This window comes from Heteronotia binoei, chromosome 2 (assembly GCF_032191835.1).
Source record: "Heteronotia binoei isolate CCM8104 ecotype False Entrance Well chromosome 2, APGP_CSIRO_Hbin_v1, whole genome shotgun sequence".
NCBI classification, from domain to species: Eukaryota; Metazoa; Chordata; class Lepidosauria; order Squamata; family Gekkonidae; genus Heteronotia; species Heteronotia binoei.
In genome coordinates, this window is record NC_083224.1 from 8849114 (window position 1) to 8867981 (window position 18868).

Genomic DNA, 18868 nt, shown 5'->3' on the forward strand with positions numbered 1-18868 from the left:
AGGTAGATAGATGATAGATAAGATAGATAGATTAGAGATAGATAAGAGATTAGATACATAGATGATAAAATAGATAAGAGATAAAATAGATGATGTAGATGGTAGATACAGATTATAGATTAGATAAACAGATGACAGATAGATGATAGATAGACAGATAGATAGATGATAGATTGATAGATGAGAGATAGATGATAGATTATAGATTAAATAGATGATAGATTAGATTAAATAAATATATGATAGATAATTAGATAGATAGATAGATGATAGATAAAATAGTTTAGATAGATGAGATAGATAGGTAGATAGATGATAGATAAAGATAAATAGATTAGAGATAGATAAGAGATTAGATACATAGATGATAAAATAGATAAGAGATAAAATAGATGATATAGATGGTAGATAGATTATAGATTAGATAAATAGATGACAGACAGACAGATGATAGATAGACAGATAGATAGATTGATAGACAGATGATAGATTGATAGATAGATGATAGATAGATGAGAGACAGATTATAGATTAAATAGATGATAGATTAGATTAAATAGATGATAGATTAGATTAAATAGATGATAGATAAAATAGATAAGAGACAGATGATAGACAGATGGTAGATGATAGATTAGAGATAGATAAGATAGATAGACAGACAGACAGATAGATAGATACTGCACTTTTATCCAGAGTCAGTGCATTTTAACAATTGGATAAACTAGTAGATTTTGCTGTTTCATGCATAAAAATTTAGTTTTCCAAATTGCATCGAAAATGGATTGGAGGATCGCTGGGTCAGTGTGTGAGAAAGTGTCCCTAGGAGGCAAGAGCAAGTAGCAGGGGTGGGAGAACAGAAGAAGAGTTGGTTTTGTACCCTGCTCTTTACTACCCGAAGGAGTCCTAAAGCAGCTTGCCATCTCCCTCCCTCCCTCTCCCCAAAACAGACACCCTTTGGGGTAAGTGGGGCTGAGAGAGATCTGAGAGAACTGCCCCTTGAGAGAACAGCCCCGAGAGAACCGTGGCTGACCCAAGAACACTCAGCAGGCCTCACATGTCTCAGAGCAGTTTGCAATCGCCTTCCCTTCCCCTCCCTACAGACATCCTGTGAGGTAGGTGAGGGCTGAGAGAGATCTGAGAACACTGCTCTTGTGAGAACAGCTCCGAGAGAACTGCGGCTGACCCAAGGTCACCCCAGCTGGCTGCATGAGGAGGAGGGTTGGGGAATCAAACCCAGGTCACCGGATTAGAGTCTGCCGCTTTTTAACCACTGCACCAAATAGGACAGAGGAAGGGTGCCTGGAAGGCTTCCAGTTTGGTGTAGTGGTTAAGTGTGCGGAGTCTTATCTGGGAGAACCGGGTTCGATTCCCCACTCCTCCACTTGCAGCTGCTGGAATGGCCTTGGGTCAGCCAGAGCTCTCTCATCCGGGAGAACCGGGTTTGATTCCCCACTCCTCCACTTGCAGCTGCTGGAATGGCTTTGGGTCAGCCAGAGCTCTCTCATCTGCGAGAACCGGGTTTGATTCCCCACTCCTCCACTTGCAGCTGCTGGAATGGCCTTGGGTCAGCCAGAGCTCTCTCATCTGGGAGAACCGGGTTTGATTCCCCACTCCTCCACTTGCAGCTGCTGGAATGGCCTTGGGTCAGCCAGAGCTCTCTCATCTGGGAGAACCGGGTTTGATTCCCCACTCCTCCACTTTCACCTGCTGGAATGGCCTTGGGTCAGCCAGAGCTCTCTCATCTGGGAGAACCGGGTTTGATTCCCCACTCCTCCACTTTCACCTGCTGGAATGGCCTTGGGTCAGCCAGAGCTCTCTCATCTGGGAGAACCGGGTTTGATTCCCCACTCCTCCACTTTCACCTGCTGGAATGGCCTTGGGTCAGCCAGAGCTTTCCTTGAAAGGTCAGCAGCTATAAAAAGCTCTCTTAGCCCCACATACGGCACAGGGTGTCTGTTGTGGGGGGAGAAGGTAAAGGAGATTGTGACCGCTCTGAGACTCTGAGTACAGAGCAGGATATAAATTCAATATCCTTCTTCTTCTTCCCAGAAGGGAAACACCCTCCTCCCCGTATCCCCCTTACCTGGAATGACTATGTCTCCTAGGCCCAGCATGGCAAAGTTATCGGCCTCCAAGCCCTTCTCCAACAGATCTTGGGGGAAAACCACTAAAGTGGGGGGGGGGGGGGAGAGCAAAAGGAGAAAGAGGAGATAACATTAAATACATGCCTTCTACTCGCTGGGAATGCAAAAGGTTACAAGCACACTTCGTAGACGGCCGTGTTCCTTGGTACGGACTTTCATAGAATCATAGAGCTGGAAGGGACCTCTAGGGTCATCTAGTCCAACCCCCTGCACAATGCAGGAAACTCACAAACACCTCCCCCTAAATTCACCGGATCTTCATGGCTGTCAGATGGCCATCTAGCTTCTGTTGAAAAACCTCCCAGGAAGGAGAGCCCACCACCTCCTGAGGAAGCCTGTTCCACTGATGAATCGCTCTAACGGTCAGGAAGTTCTTTCTAATGTTGAGCCGGAAACTCTTTTGATTTAATTTCAACCCGTTGGTTCTGGCCCTACCTTCCGGGACCACGGAAAACAATTCCACCCCATCCTCTATAGGACAGCCCTTCAAATACTTGAAGATGGTGATCCTATCACCTCTCAGAAGCCTCCTTCTCCAGGCTAAACATCCCCAGCTCCTTCAACCTTTCCTCATAGGACTTATCTCCAGTCCCCTCACCATCTTCGTCACCCTCCTCTGGACCCGTTCCAGCTTGTCTAGATCCTTCTTAAAATGTGGTGCCGAAAACTGAACACAAGACTCCAGGTGAGCAGAGTAAAGCGATAGCATCACATCACGTGATCTGGACACTATACTTTCTAGCCTCTCGTGAAGGACATCCCCAAACAGAGAGCCTTAACTGGATGAACAGGGTGGGCCTGAATGGGGAAAGGAGGGCCATTGACATCTCCCAAACCCTGTCTGAAAAGGGCTTTAAAAGCAACGTCAAACTCTTGGAACTGGGCCCAGAACCCCAGTGGCACACATCTGTCCAAACGGGCCCCTGCTCTTGACGCCGAAAGAGAGCTCACGACAGCTTTCTGCACCAGCTGAAGCCTCCAGTGCTTCAAGGCGGCGCCGCATAAAGGACACTGCAGCAGCCGGCAACATACGCATTGACTACTGCCAACACCCTCCATGTGGGGCGGCCCTTGAAGACTGTATAATGAAAACGCCTCTGCTGGTGCCCAGGGAAGAAATGGGCACTGCAGTCTTCAACTGGCATCATCCCGCTTGAGAGCAGCCCCTGCAAACCTTGCGGCTGCTTGTCCGTTCTGGGCTTCTCTGACCAGCCCTCTAAGCCTTGTATGGAATATGGTGGCTGGGATGGGGGGGCGGGTCATGAGCACTCAGAACTTGCAGCAGGGGTAGAGGACAGCTTCAGAACAGCAGGCTTGGGTCTGGAGACCGAGCCCTATGAGGAAAGGTTGAAGGAACTGGGGATGTTTAGCCTGGAGAGGAGGCAGCTAAGAGGTGATACGATCGCCATCTTCAAGTCCTGGAAGGGCTGTCCTACAGAGGAGGGTGTGGAATTGTTTTCTGTGGCCCCGAAAGGTAGGACTAGAACCAATGGGTTGAAATTCAATCAAAAGAGATTCCATCATTCGGAAGAACTTCCTGACGGTTAGAGCGGTTCCTCAGTGGAACAGGCTTCCTCCTCGGGAGGTGGTGGGCTCTCCTTCCTTGGAGGTTTTTCAACAGAGGCTAGATGGCCATCTGATAGCAATGAGGATCCTGTGAATTTAGGGGGAGGTGTTTGTGAGTTTCCTGCATTGTGCAGGGGGCTGAACTAATTGAGAGGTGATATGATCACCATCTTCAAGTATTTGAAGGGCTGTCCTGTAGAGGATGGGGTGGAATTGTTTTCTGTGGCCCCGGAAGGTAGGACCAGAACCAACGGGTTGAAATTAAATCAGAAGAGTTTCCGGCTCAACATCAGGAAGAACTTCCTGACCGTTAGAGCGGTTCCTCAGTGGAGCAGGCTCCCTCGGGAGGTGGTGGGCTCTCCTTCCTTGGAGGTTTTTCAAAACAGGCTGGATGGCCATCTGACAGCGATGAAGATCCTGTCAATTTCCCAGTACATTCAAGGGTCAATCCACCTCAGCAGGGACCCAGTGTAGCCATCAAATAATACAGGGGGGTCAACCAAGCTCCCACAAGACCATGTCCTATGAAGAAAGGTTGAAGGAGCTGGGCATGTTTAGCCTGGAGAGGAGGTGACTGAGAGGTGACAGGATCACCATCTTCAAGTCCTTGAAGGGCTGTCCTATAGAGGATGGGGTAGAATGGTTTTCTGTGGCCCCAGAAGGTAGGACCAGAACCGATGGGTTGAAATTAAATCAGAAGAGTTTCCGGCTCAACATCAGGAAGAACTTCCTGACCGTTAGAGCAGTTCCTCAGTGGAACAGGCTCCCTCGGGAGGCAGTGGGCTCTCCTTCCTTGGAGGTTTTTCAACAGAGGCTAGATGAACATCTGACAGCGATGAGGATCCTGTGAATTTGGGGCAGGTATTTGTGGGTTTCCCGCATTGTGCAGGGGGTTGGACTAGATCGGGGGTGGCCAACGGAGAGCTACTCCAGATGTTTTTTTGCCTACATCTCCCGTCAGCCCCAGCCAGCATGGCCAATGGCTGGGGCTGACGGGAGCTGTAGGGGGGAAAACATCTGGAGAGCTACCGTTGGCTACCCCTGGACTAGATGACCCCGGGGGAGTCCCTTCCAACTCTCTACGTCTATGATTCGGATTCTATTATTGTATCCCGCACCCTCCCCCCCAACAGGCCACGCCCGACTCACGTTTTATGGGCGCCTCGAATGACTTGGCAACCGTCACCATCACGTTTGTGCCGAAGACCTGCGGAAGAGGAGGGAAAGCGTGAGAGGCGAGCCCTGGATTTGCAGGTCGGCAGGGGGAGGGGGAGGCTTCTCTCAGAGAAGCACCGGTCACGATCTCCGCCCCTTCAGATCTTCCTATTCCTCAGAACAGAGTTTATTTATATTTATTTATTATTTATTTATTACTTTACATTTATATCCCGCCCTCTCCGCAAGCGGACTCAGGGCGGCTTACAGTATCATAAAAACAATCAATTCCATAAACATATAAAACCATAAAACATTTATCAAGTTAAAAACTAGTACGCTATCTCAATCTAGTCTGGCGGTATTGGGTTCTGACTATGACCGCCAGCTTCTGTAGGATGTCCGGTGGCAGCCCATTTTCAGTCAACCAGAAAAGCCTGCCTAAACAGTTCGGTCTTACAGGCCCTGCGGAACGCCGACAAATCCCGCAGGGCCCTTATAGCTTCTGGGAGGGTGTTCCAGAGTTCTGGTGCTGCCACCGAGAAGGCCCTAGATCTTGTTGCGGATAGCCTGGCTTCTTTTGGGCCAGGGGCAGACAGCAGATTTTTTGTCCCTGATCGCAGTGCTTTCTGGGGGATATATGGGGAAAGGCGGTCCCATAGATAGGCAGGTCCCTGACCATAAAGGGCTTTAAAGGTTAATACCAACACCTTGAAGCGAACTCGGAACACAACAGGCAACCAGTGTAGCTCTCTCAGCACTGGCCGAATGTGCTCCCGTCGTGGTAGCCCCATTAACAGCCGTGCCGCAGCGTTCTGCACTAGTTGTAGTCTCCGGGTTAGCGTCAGGGGTAGCCCCATGTAGAGAGCATTACAGTGATCTATTCTTGAGGTGACCGTAGCATGGATTACCGTCGCTAGGTCGCTGCGGTCCAGGTAAGGGGCCAGCTGCCGTGCTTGCCGAAGATGGAAAAAGGCAGATCTAACAGTGGCTGCCACCTGAGCCTCCATTGTAAGGGAAGACTCGAGGAGCACGCCTAAGCTCTTGACCTTGGGGACCGGTATTAGTGGCACCCCGTCAAGGGCCGGCAGCTGGATCTCTCTCCCCGGACCGCCCCGACCCAGGTAGAAAACCTCCGTCTTCGTCGGATTCAATTTCAGCCGACTCAGTTTGAGCCAGGAGGCCACGGCTTGTAATGCCAGGTCTAGATTTTCCGGGGTACAGTCAGACTGGCCACCCATCATTAGGTAGAGCTGGGTGTCATCCGCATATTGATGGCAACCCAGTCCATACCTCCTGACTATCTGGGCAAGGGGGCGCATATAGATATTAAATAACATCGGGGATAGGACCGCTCCCTGCGGCACCCCGCAACTAAGGGGGTGCCTCTGGGATGCTTCCTCCCCTATCACCACCCTTTGTCCCCGATCTTGGAGAAAGGAAGTCAGCCACTGCAAGGCAGATCCCTGTATCCCCACATCGGTGAGGCGGTCAGTCAGTAGCTGGTGGTCAACCGTGTCAAAAGCGGCTGACAGATCTAGTAACAGCAGCACTGCAGAACCGCCCTGATCCAGATGTCGCATAAGATCATCCATGAGGGCGACCAGAACTGTCTCCGTCCCGTGACCTGGCCGAAAGCCGGACTGGAATGGATCCAGTGCGGAAGTGTCCTCCAGGAATCCCTGCAGCTGAGTCGCCACCGCCCGCTCTATGACCTTACCCAGGAAGGGAAGGTTTGACACCGGCCGATAGTTCGCCAATGTGGCCGGGTCTGCTGATGGTTTTTTTAAGAGGGGACGGACCACTGCCTCTTTAAGAGGTGTGGGAAAGATCCCTTCAATCAGGGACCTATTGATGATGTCCTGTAGTGGTTCACGTAGCCACGTTTGGCTAGCCTTTATAAGCCAAGACGGGCACGGATCTAACCTACAGGTCGTAGGGCGTACAGCTGCAAGGGTCCTGTCGACTTCCTCCAGACTGAGTGGACTGAAAGAATCCAGAATTGAACTAGAAGACGTGCTCGGTGCCCCAAGTTCATCTACTGTATTAATTATGGCGGGTAGGTCGTGTCGGAGTGACGAGACCTTATCTGCGAAATAGCTCGCAAAAGCCTTACAGCCTATTTCCAATTCTCTACTATTTTGTTTGCCCTGTGGCAGTTCTGTTAATGACCGAATTATACTAAACAATTGTGCTGGGCGCGAGGTCGCAGATGCGATTCTGGATGCAAAGTATTCCTTCTTTGCAGTCCGAATAGCCATCTCATAGGCCCTCATAAATGACCTATATGATGTTCTCGTAGCTTCGTCACGAGCGCGACGCCATTGTCTCTCTAGCCGTCTTAATCGTCGTTTCATCGATCGCATCTCCGGGGTATACCACGGGGCGGATCGTGATCGAGGATGAAGAGGACGTCTGGGGGCGATTTCGTCGATGGCCTCGGAGAACCGGTTGTTCCAGGTTTCCACCAGCCCATCCAACGAGTCGCCGGTAGGCCAAGGGTCCCGCATAGCCATCTGAAGCCGCAATGGGTCCATCTGACTACGCGGGCGAGCCCAAATCTGCTCACCGCCTAAACGGGACAGAGGTGGTATGTCCACACGGGCCTTCAGGACCTGGTGGTCAGACCATGGCACTGCCTCAGCAGATATCTGACCCATTGTTACTCCCGCCGCGAAGATCAGGTCTAGTGTGTGCCCAGCCTGGTGTGTGGGCGCTGTTACATATTGGGAAAGTCCCAGTGCTGCCATGGAAAGCACTAGGTCCGTCGCACGAGTGGAAGCTGCGTCCTCGGCATGGACATTGAAGTCACCCAGGACTATAAGTCGAGGATGCTCCAATGCCCAGCCTGTTACAGCCTCCATCAAGGACGGCAGGGCACTGGCTGGTGCGTTAGGCGGACGGTACACCAGCCAGATTGCCAAACTCTCCCCAACATCCCACTCCAGGCCCACACACTCCATGCCCTTGATCTCCGGCGGCGGAAGCGTCCTGAAGGAGCAATCCTCCCGCATGAAAAAGGCCACCCCTCCCCCCCGCCCGCTAGTCCAGGCCTGGTGAAGGACGGAGAACCCAGGTGGGGTTACTTGGGAGAGAGCAACTGTCTCCCCCTCCCGCACCCAGGTCTCCGTCACGCAAGCCAGGTCCATGTCCTGCCTGGTGAAAAATTCTTGCAGGACTGAGGTTTTATTATTTATGGACCTGGCGTTGCACATCACCAGGGACGGAGGCGAGTGTCTCCACTTGGCCGTCCCACTTGCCATCCTTGGGATGGGATACAGGCTGGAAGGGGGGGCGAGCCCTCTTGTGTCTCGTACTCCTTCTGTTCACATTCTGCCTGTTCCCACCGCTGTACTTTCCCCTCCCCAGGAGCACTGGAATCCCCTGGCCTGACATCACTTATCACGATTTTCCGAAAGCTGGGTCTCTGTCTTAAGTCAGCAACCACACAATGTGTTCTGTTCATTTGCCCACTCTACCTCAAAATTTCTAACCACTACTAGTCATCTCTGCCAATTAAATAATAATAATTTTAATAATAATTAATTTTTTTTATTTTATTTTTTCTTTTTTCACCCCCTTCCCCTACTCTCTACTAATTAATTGATCACCCCCTCCCCCTACCCTCTTCTAATTAATTGGCCACTGTCCTACCTCAATTTAGTGGATAATAATCCCTTAAGGTCAAATAAAACTATTCAATCAAATTTTATATCAATTTAAGACCCAAAAATAACCCTAATTAATAGGTGGGGTGGGCTGCTGGTTGCAGCTGGTAGTTTGTTTGTTGGGAGGTTAAAGTGCTGGTATGCTGCAATTCATCCAATGCTGAATAATTTTGGCACTGAGTGTTCTTGGTCTCTTTGCAAGGAGAGTTCTCAGTCTCTTTAAGGCGTAGGGTGGCAGATTTTAAAGTGCTGGAGTATTACAGTTCTTACAGTGTTAGCTAGTTTTGACCTTAGGTGTCCTCGGTCTCTTCAAGGTGCAGGAGGCAGATTTAAAATGCTAATATGCTGCAGTTCTTAAAGTGCTGGATAGTATACTGCAGTTCTTAAGGCGCTCTTTAAAATGTCAGTGCAGAAAGAAAGTACAATATGTTGTAAATCATTGAGTACTGGCCAGTTATTTAACATACGCTGGTCCTGATCTCCATAAATTTATTTATTTATTTTATTTATTTAATGAACTTATATCCCGCCCTTCTCACCGAAGTGTCTCAGGGCGGCTCACAACATAATGATTCATACAATTCCATTTAAAACATTTACAGATACAATAAAAGCATAGTTAATAAAACAAGATTAAATAAAGCCAGCGGTCTATAAGAGCATTTTGTTCCATCCAAAGATGTTCCATCCAAAGTATCAGTTAGGTGTTATAGGCCTGCCGGAAGAGGGCTGTCTTGCAGGCCCTGCGGAACTGCCCTAGGTCCCGCAGGGCCCGCACCTCCTCCGGCAGCTGGTTCCACCAGGAAGGTGCCGCTGTTGAGAAGGCCCGATCCCTGGTGGATTTTAGGCGGGCCTCCTTTGGCCCAGGGACTACCAGCAGATTTTGTGAGCCGGAACGTAGTACTCTCTGGGGAACGTGTGGGGAGAGACGGTCCCTCAGGTAGGCAGGTCCTAGGCCATACAGGGCTTTAAAGGTAATGACCAACACCTTGTACTGGACTCGGAATGTTACTGGCAGCCAGTGCAGACCCTGGAGCCCCGGCCGAATGTGCTCCCATCTTGGGAGCCCTAATAACAGCCGGGCAGCAGCGTTCTGCACCAACTGCAGTTTCCGGGTCCGGCACAAGGGTAGCCCCATGTAGAGGGCTGTGCAGTGTAAAGTGACTGTGCAGTGTAAAGGTATCAGAAAATGATGTACAGAGGTAGTGCAGAGGTAGCAGGGGGCAGGTCCTAGCTCATCGGATTTTTTATATCTATTTCTTTGATGTAGCTTTCTTGACCGCTTCTCGTTCACCGCAGTTTGAGCCCAGCGGTATCTTGGAAGACCAACGAAGTTTAATTCCGGGCAGAAGCTTTTGCGTGAAGTCTTGCGCAAGCACGCAAAAAGTTTACACCCAGAATTAAATTTTGAGAGCCAGTTCGATGCAGCGGTGAAGTGACCAGACTCACAGGGGTGGGGAACAGTGGCTTTCCACATGTTTTTTTTGCCTACAACTCCCATCAGCCCCAGCCAGCATGGCCGATGGCTGGGGCTGATGGGAGTTGTAGGCAAAAAAAACACATCTGGAGAGCCACTGTTCCCCACCCCTGATCTAGGAGAACCCGGGGTAGATTCCCCCACTCCTCCGCTTGCAGCTTCTGGAATGGCCTTGGGTCAGCCAGAACTCTCGCAGGAGTTGTCCTTGAAAGGGCAGCTTCCGTCAGAGCTCTCAAGCCCCACCCACCTCACAGGACGTCTGTTGCAGGGGAAGGAGATAAAGGAGATTGCCAGCTGCTCTGAGACTCTGATCCAGAGAGATGGGCTGGGTATAAATCTGCCGACTTCTTGGTCTGAGAGCCAGTTCGGTGTAATGGTTAAAAGGGGAGGACTCTACTCTGGAGAACCGAGTTTGATTCCCTGATCCTTGGAGAGCCAGTTTGGTGTAGTGGTTAAGTGTGCAGACTCTTATCTGGGAGAACCAGGTTTGATTCCCCACTCTTCCACTTGCAGTTGCTAGCATGGCCTTGGGTCAGCCATAGCTCTGGCAGAGGTTGTCCTTGAAAGGGCAGCTGCTGTGAGAGTCCTCTCCAGCCCCACCCACCTCACAGGGTGTCTGTTGTGGGGGAGGAAGGTAAAGGAGATTGTGAGCCGCTCTGAGACTCTTCGGAGTGGAGGGCGGGATATAAATCCAATATCTTCATCTACCTCACAGGGTGTCTGTTGTGGGGGAGGAAGGGAAAGGAGATTGTGAGCCGCTCTGAGACTCTTCGGAGTGGAGGGCGGGATATAAATCCAATATCTTCATCTACCTCACAGGGTGGCTGTTGTGGGGGAGGAAGGGAAAGGAGATTGTGAGCCGCTCTGAGACTCTTCGGAGTGGTAGGCGGGATATAAATCCAATATCTTCTTCTCCTTCCTCCACATGCAGCCAGCTGGGGCGACCTTGGCTCAGTCACAACTCTCTCAGCCCCACCTACCTCACAGGGTGTCTGTCGTGGGGAGAGGAAGGGAAGAGGACTGTAAGCCGATTCAGGCAATGAAAGGTGGGGTATGAAAACCAAATATGCTTCTCCTTAAGGGTTAGGGTTGTTCTGTTGCTTCAGACCAACACGGCTGCCCACCTGAATTTATCGACAGGTCAGATACGTAAACTTGCTACAATGCTTCAGCGGTGGTCAGGGGTGGAATTCTAGCAGGAGCTCCTTTGCCTATTAGGCCACACCCGCTGATGTAGCCAATCCTCAAAGAGCTGACAAAAAAGAACCTTGTAAGCGGCAGGAGGATTGGCTACATCAGGGGCTGTGCGGCCGAATAGGCAAAGGAGCTCCTGCTAGAATCCCACTTCCTGGTGGTGGTAGAAGGAAAAGCAAAGGCCACAGACTGGAAGCAGGTAGAAGGAAAAGCAAAGGCCACAGACTGGAAGGAATTCAATGCCGGGTGGCAGAAAGCTAAGGCCTCTTTTCACACTTAATCTTCCCCCGCCTTTCAAGGTCTGAGTCCTGCAAGATGCTGGGAGAAATATGGGTGCGTGCATTAAGAGGTGGGGGGGGGGGGGGGGAGAGATGAACATGCTAAAATAAGACCAGCGCGGGTCCATCTAGCCCAGCTTTCTCTCTGGCCTTGGGTCAGCCATAGCTCTCTGAGGAGTTGTCCTTGAAAAGGCAGCTTCTGTCAGAGCTCTCTCAGCCCCAACTACCTCACAGGGTGTCTGCTGGGGAGGGGGGAAGTAAAGGAGATTGTGAACCACTCTGAGATTCAGAGTATAGGGCAGGATAAAACTCCAATATCATCATCATCTTCACACAGCAGTCAACCAATTCCTCTTGAGATCCAGCAACAGGGCATAGAAACCGAGGCCTTTTCCTCATGCAGCCTCATGGTTAGACTGCTTCCTCCTTCCAGAGGAACTGGTTGGCCACTGTGAGAGACAGGAGGCTGGACTAGATGGACCCTCCCTGGTCTGACCCAGCAGGGCTCTTCTGATGTTCTTATGAAGGCCTCAGCCTCTCTGCCCTGTTGTTGGCCCTCCAGAGGAACTGGCTGGCCACTGTGTGAGACACGATGCAGGACTCGATGGACCCTCACTGGTCTGATCCAGCAGGGCTCTTCTGATGTTCTTATGAAGGCCTCGGCCTCTCTGCCCTGTTGTTGGCCCTCCAGAGGAACTGGCTGGCCACTGTGTGAGGCAGGAGGCTGGACTAGATGGACCCTCCCAGGTCTGATCCAGCAGGGCTCTTCTGATGTTCTTATGAAGGCCTCGGCCTCTCTGCCCTGTTGTTGGCCCTCCAGAGGAACTGGCTGGCCACTGTGTGAGGCAGGAGGCTGGACTAGATGGACCCTCCCAGGTCTGATCCAGCAGGGCTCTTCTGATGTTCTTATGAAGGCCTCGGCCTCTCTGCCCTGTTGTTGGCCCTCCAGAGGAACTGGCTGGCCACTGTGTGAGGCAGGAGGCTGGACTAGATGGACCCTCCCAGGTCTGATCCAGCAGGGCTCTTCTGATGTTCTTATGAAGGCCTCGGCCTCTCTGCCCTGTTGTTGGCCCTCCAGAGGAACTGGCTGGCCACTGTGTGAGGCAGGAGGCTGGACTAGATGGACCCTCCCAGGTCTGATCCAGCAGGGCTCTTCTGATGTTCTTATGAAGGCCTCAGCCTCTCTGCCCTGTTGTTGGCCCTACAGAAGAACTGGTTGGCCCCTGTGTGAGACAGGACGCTGGACTAGATGGACCCTCCCTGGTCTGACCCAGCAGGGCTCTTCTGATGTTCTTATGAAGGCCTAAGCCTCTCTGCCCTGCTGTTGGCCCTCCAGAGGAACTGGCTGGCCACTGTGTGAGACAGGAGGCTGGACTAGATGGACCCTCACTGGTCTGATCCAGCAAGGCTCTTCTGATGTTCTTATGAAGGCCTCAGCCTCTCTTCCCTGTTGTTGTCCTTCCAGAGGAACTGGCTGACTACTGTGTGAGACAGGAGGCTGGACTAGATGGACCCTCCCTGGTCTGACCCAGAAGGGCTCTTCTGATGTTCTTGTGAAGGCCTCGGCCTCTCTGCCCTGTTGTTGGCCCTCCAGAGGAACTATTTGGCCACTGTGTGAGACAGGAGGCTGGACTAGATGGATCCTCCCTGGTCTGATCCAGCAGGGCTCTTCTGATGTTCTTATGAAGGCCACGGCCTCTCTGCCCTGTTGTTGGCCCTCCAGAGGAACTATTTGGCCACTGTGTGAGACAGGAGGCTGCACTAGATGGACCCTCCCTGGTCTGATCCAGCAGGGCTCTTCTGATGTCCTTATGAAGGCCTCAGCCTCTCTGCCCTGTTGTTGGCCCTCCAGAGGAACTGGTTGGCCACTGTGTGAGACAGGAGGCCGCACTAGATGGACCCTCACTGGTCTGATCCAGCAGGGCTCTTCTGATGTTCTTAGGAAGGCCTCAGCCTCTCTGCCCTGTTGTTGGCCCTCCAGAGAAACTGGCTGGCCACTGTGTGAGACAGGAGGCCGCACTAGATGGACCCTCCCAGGTCTGATCCAGCAGGGCTCTTCTGATGTTCTTATGAAGGCCTCGGCCTCTCTGCCCTGTTATTGTCCACTGTGAGACCGGAGGCTGGACTAGATGGACCCTCACCGGTTTGATCCAGCAGGGCTCTTCTGATGTTCTTAAAAAGGCCGCAGCCTCTCTGCCCTGTTGTTGGCCCTTCAGAGGAACTGGCTGGCCCCTGTGTGAGACAGGAGGCTGGACTAGATGGACCCTCCCTGGTCTGATCTGGCAGAGGTCTTCATGTTCTTCTATTTCCTTCTGCGGTAGGCCACGAACAAAGAGTCCTGCCAGCAGAGCGATTCAAAGGCCCCCTGAAGCACGGAAAGCGAACTTTGCCTTCTTCCTTGTTCCCATTAACGTAAATGATCGGGAAGCACCAGTGGGCTGAAGCAGGGCAAGGAAAGACAAAATCAGCAGGAGGGGAGAACAAAAACAGGCTTGGCAGGAAATGGCCCAGGACACTGTCTTCCAACCCCACGTTCCTGAAAAGAGGCCTATGCAGTTCTCCCTTCCTCGTTTTATCAATTTACTGAGAGCCATTTGGTGTAGTGGTGAAGTGTGCAGATTCTTATCTGGGAGAGCCGGGTTTGATTCCCCCACTCCTCCACTTGCACCTGCTGGAATGGCCTTGGGTCAGCCGCAGCTTTTCTTAGGAGTTGTCCCTGAAAGGGCAGCTTCTGTCAGAGCCCCCTCAGCCCCACCCACCTCACAGGGGTGTCTGTTGCGGGGGGAGAAGAGATAGGAGATTCTAGGCTGCTCTGAGACTCTTGTCCTTGAAAGAGCAGCTTCTGCAAGAGCCCTCTCAGCCCCACCTGCTCGTCAGGGTGTTTGTTGTGGGGGAGGAAGGTAAAGAAGATTGTAGGCCGCTGTGAGACTCTGTCCTTGAAAGGGCAGCTTCTGTGAGAAGCTCTCTCAGCCCCACCCACCTCACTGGGGTGTCTGTTGTGGGGGAGGAAGGGAAAGGAAGATTGTAGGCCACTCTGAGATTCTGTCCTTGATAGGGCAGCTTCTGTGAGAGCTCTCTCAGCCCCACCCACCTCACAAGGTGTCTGTTGTGGGGGAGGAAGGGAAAGGAGATTGTAGGCCGCTCTGAGACTCTGTCCTTGATAGGGCAGCTTCTGTGAGAGCTCTCTCAGCCCCACCCACCTCACAAGGTGTCTGTTGTGGGGGAGGAAGGGAAAGGAGATTGTAGGCCGCTCTGAGACTCTTGTCCTTGAAAGAGCAGCTTCTGCGAGAGCCCTCTCAGCCCCACCTGCTCGTCAGGGTGTTTGTTGTGGTGGAAGAAGTTAAAGGAGGTTAAAGGAGATTGTAGGCCGCTCTGAGACTCTGTCCTTGATAGGGCAGCTTCTGGGAGAGCTCTCTCAGCTCCACTTATCTCACAGGGTGTCTGTTGTGGGGGAGGAGGAAGGTAAAGGAGATTGTGAGCCGCTCTGAGATTCAGATTATAGGGCAGGGTATAATATCTTCCTCTTCTTCTACCTTGAAGGGAAGGCAACTGGACAGGGCGTGACTGCCAAAGTTCACCCAGAACAGCTTTCATGGCAAAGTGGGGACCCCCAATTTCCCTGACACGCTTAGTGTTACACCATGTGGTCCCCGACGCGGTATCCAGGGGCGCCAGGACACCCACTGATAACTCACCTGGTGGCCACCAAGTGTTTTTAGAAACCTCTTCTGGTTAGCCACTGGAGGTGGGATTGGCTCTGCAGAATAAAAATACTGCTGCTGCGGCTGCTGTGTTGGTTTTATTCTCTCATTCCTCTTTCCCAGTTTATTTTTTTTAATTACCCCTCTCTCCCCCTGTACTTGGACTTCCTTCTGTGTGTGTGTGGCTCTACCCCATGTGGAAGCCATTTTGTGGCTGGCTTCACCTCTGTGGCAGCCATTTTGTGGCTGGCTCTGCCCCCTGTGGCAGCCATTTTGTGGCTGGCTCCCACCTCCGGTGGCAGCCATTTGTGACTGGCTCCACCTCCTGAGGCAGCTGTTTTGTGACTGGCTCCACCTCCTGAGGCAGCTGTTTTGTGGTTGGCTCTGCCCCATGGCAGCCATTTTGTGGCTGCTCGCCTCCCGGTGGCAGCCATTTTGTGGCTGGCTCCGCCTCCGGTGGAAGCCATTTTGTGGTTGGCTCCACCTCCTGTGGCAGCCATTTTGTGGCTGGTTCCACCTCATGTGGCAGCCATTTTGTGGCTGGTTCCACCTCCTGTGGCAGCCATTTTGTGGCTGTTCCACCTCCTGTGGCAGCCATTTTGTAGCTGGTTCCCACCTCCTGTGGCAGCCCATTTTTGTGGGCTGGTTCCGCCCCCCTGTGGCGGCCATTTTGTGGTTGGCTCCGCCCCCTGTGGCGGCCATTTTGTGGTAGCACCCATCACCCTGCGTCAGAATTTTCCAGGTTCAAGAAGGGTGGGGACCCCTGGGCTGCACTGTTTCGGCTCTCGCAAAGCTTCTTTCCTTCCCGTGACGCTACCGAGAATGCTCTGTGAGAATTAAAGCCCGACAAAGCCCTCCCCCAGAAGGCACCGCAAAGATCTGGACACCGAACTCCAGGGAAAGCCCTGCGGCCGCCGCACCTCCAACGAGCTTACCCAGAAAACGTCGTAGATGAAGAGGCCGCCGAGCAGAATGCAGCCCGTGCTGACGTTGTTTAGGTGCAGCAGCTCCACCCCATTGAGAGAGAAGGCCAGGCCAAAGAGGTTGTTGGCGATCCAGTGCTGCAGAAAGGGAAAGTAAAGGCGGGTCAGCCCGGCTGAGCCCTAACAGTCAAAAGTCAACTGCTTTTATCGGTGACCATCCCTCTAACACAGGGGTGGGGGACCTTTCTCTGCCAAGGGCCATTTGGATATTTAGAACATCATTCGAGGGCCATAAAAAATCATCAACTTAAAAAACAGTGCTCTGCCACGTGAGAACAATTCAGGCTAGCAAAGTTGATGCAAATAATTGTTTTCCTATTTGAAGTCATGTGGGGAGAGCCTAATCTGGCGCACGCATGCAGACACACACACGGCCCACCACCCTAGGCAAATGCATAGGTCTAGAGCTTTTTTGTAGAAAAAGCCCAGCAGGCACTCAGTAGCATAGTAGACCACACCCCCTAATATTAGCGTATTAGGTCACACACTCATTAGCATATTAGGCCACACCCTCTGGGATAATCAAGTGCTAACTGAACGCTGACAGTAACTTTTCTAGGCCCTGCAGCAATTCTGGCTGGCCAGCCAGGCCCCAGGGAGGCTGCTGCACAGTACATCCGGGCCCTGTGATCCCAGCCTGGCCCTGGGGAGGCTGCTGCACAGCGCGGCTGGGCCCCACGATCCTCACTGGCCAGCCAGGCCCCAGGGAGGCTGCCACATGGCTCGGTTCGGCCCAGCAGTCCTCGAGGGCCACACCAAGTGACATCGAGGGCCATATACAGCCCTCGGGCCGGAGGCTCCCCACCTCTGCTCTAACACCACAAGCCTGCTATTAAATTACTGGAACATGAAATGTGATGAGGATTCAAAAAAACGAAATTACGCTTACACTCTTGTCCATGGCGAAAACCTTTGTAGCGTCGAAGTGGAAAGATTCAAAAATGCCTACTATTGACCAATGGATGAACAAACGGGATTACTTTAAGATAACCGCTTTCGCTACTTCTAACTGCTCTCCTGCATTATATGATAGAAAAAGTGATAAGACCATGGTACTCTATAGTTGGCTATCTGTTACAAACTGACTACTTACCTGCTAATGTAGCATACCACAGAATCATAGAGTTGGAAGGGACCTCCAGGGTCATCTAGTCCAACCCCCTGCACAATGCAGGAAACTCACAAACACCTCCCTCTAAATTCACAGGATCCTCATTGCTGTCAGATGGCCATTTAGCCTCTGTTGAAAAACCTCCAAGGAAGGAGAGCCCACCACCTCCCAAAGGAACCGCTCTAACGGTCCTAATGTTGAGCCGGGAAACTCTTTTGATTTAATTTCAACCCATTGGTTCTGGTCCTACCTTCCGGGGCCACAGAAAACAATTTCACACCATCCTCTAGATGATTTATTTAAACCAAAAATTGATTTATTTTTATACTTCCAATACGTTTGCATTTTTGACTCTGTTTTTATTCAACACACATTGTATATCTGTACTACTTTGTACTGTTTGTTTATTTGTACTTAAAATTAATAAAACAATTTAAATATATAAAAAAGCCAACTAGTTCCCTCTGGTCCAACGTCTCCTCCCGCCTTACCTTCCTCAGCAGGTACCAGACGCCCACGACGCTGCTCATGGCCAGACACACCAGGTCCTTGGTGTCGAATTCGTAGTTCACGATCTCTGCAACGAGAGTCACTCACTGTCACTGCCGCGTGGGCCGGCTTCACCACACGACGCGAGGGAAAGGAGGAGCCGGGGGGCTCAGTGGGAGAGCCTCGGCTTGCCGTGCAGAAGGTCCCCGGGTTCAATCCCCAGCATCTCCAGTTGAAAGGGTCAGGGAATAAGCGCAGAGGTGGGGAACCTTTTTTTCTGCCGAGGGCCGTTTGGATATTTAGAACATCATTCGCGGGCCATCCAAAATTATCAACTTAAAAAAACAGTGCTCCACCGAGGGAGAACGATTTAGGCGGGCAAAATTAATGCAAATAATTGCTTTCCTATCTGAAGTCATGTGGGGAGAGCCTAATTTGGCACACACACCCGGCCCGCCACCCTAGGCAAATGCCTAGGTTCAGGGCTTTTTTTGTAGAAAAAGCCAAGAGAGAGAGAGAGAAGAAGAGGAAGGAAGGAAGGAAGGAAGGAAGGAAGGAAGGAAGGAAGGAAGGAAGGAAGGAAGGAAGGAAGGAAGGAAGGAAGGAAGGAAGGAAGGAAGGAAGGAAGGAAGGAAGGAAGGAAGGAAGGGAGGGAGGGATGGGAGGGGAGGGAGGGAGGGAGGGGAACCAAGGAAAAGAAAGGAATGGGAGGAAGAAAGGAAAATGAAATGGAAGGAAGAAAGGATAATAAAGGAAAACAAAGAAATGGGAAGAAAGGGAAATAAGCAGAAATAAAGAAATGGGGGGAAGAAAGGGACCAGCAATCCCCAAGGGCCAGACCAAGTGATCTCGAGGGCCATAACCGGCCCTCGGGACGGATGTTCCCCACCCCTGGAATAAGGGCTGGGAAAGACCTCTGCCTCTGGAGGGCCACAGTCCGTCTGAGCAGGCGATGCTGACTTTGATTCCATATAAGGCAGCTTCGACAGCCAAGAAGCATCCAATGAAGCTGATGGGCAGTAGGTTCAGGATGGACAAAAGGAAATACTACTTTACGCAGATAGTGATTAAAAATGTGGAAGAGCCCTGCCAGATCTGA

General features: G+C 51.6%; 2 protein-coding genes across 2 annotated transcripts in view; both read right to left on the reverse strand.

Moving 5' to 3' along the window:
* LOC132565939 (minor histocompatibility antigen H13-like) overlaps positions 1 to 17863 on the reverse strand; it is a 49508-nt gene extending 31645 nt beyond the window's left edge. The window contains exons 1-4 of the mRNA XM_060230563.1: positions 17772 to 17863; positions 16122 to 16247; positions 4863 to 4920; positions 2087 to 2170 (exon numbers count right to left, since the gene is read on the reverse strand). Coding sequence (XP_060086546.1) covers positions 2087 to 2170; positions 4863 to 4920; positions 16122 to 16247; positions 17772 to 17810 — 307 coding nt within the window. The 5' untranslated portion in view covers positions 17811 to 17863. The remainder of the gene's footprint in view (positions 1 to 2086; positions 2171 to 4862; positions 4921 to 16121; positions 16248 to 17771) is intronic.
* HM13 (histocompatibility minor 13) overlaps positions 1 to 18868 on the reverse strand; it is a 201051-nt gene that overhangs the window by 32050 nt on the left and 150133 nt on the right. The window lies entirely within an intron of this gene.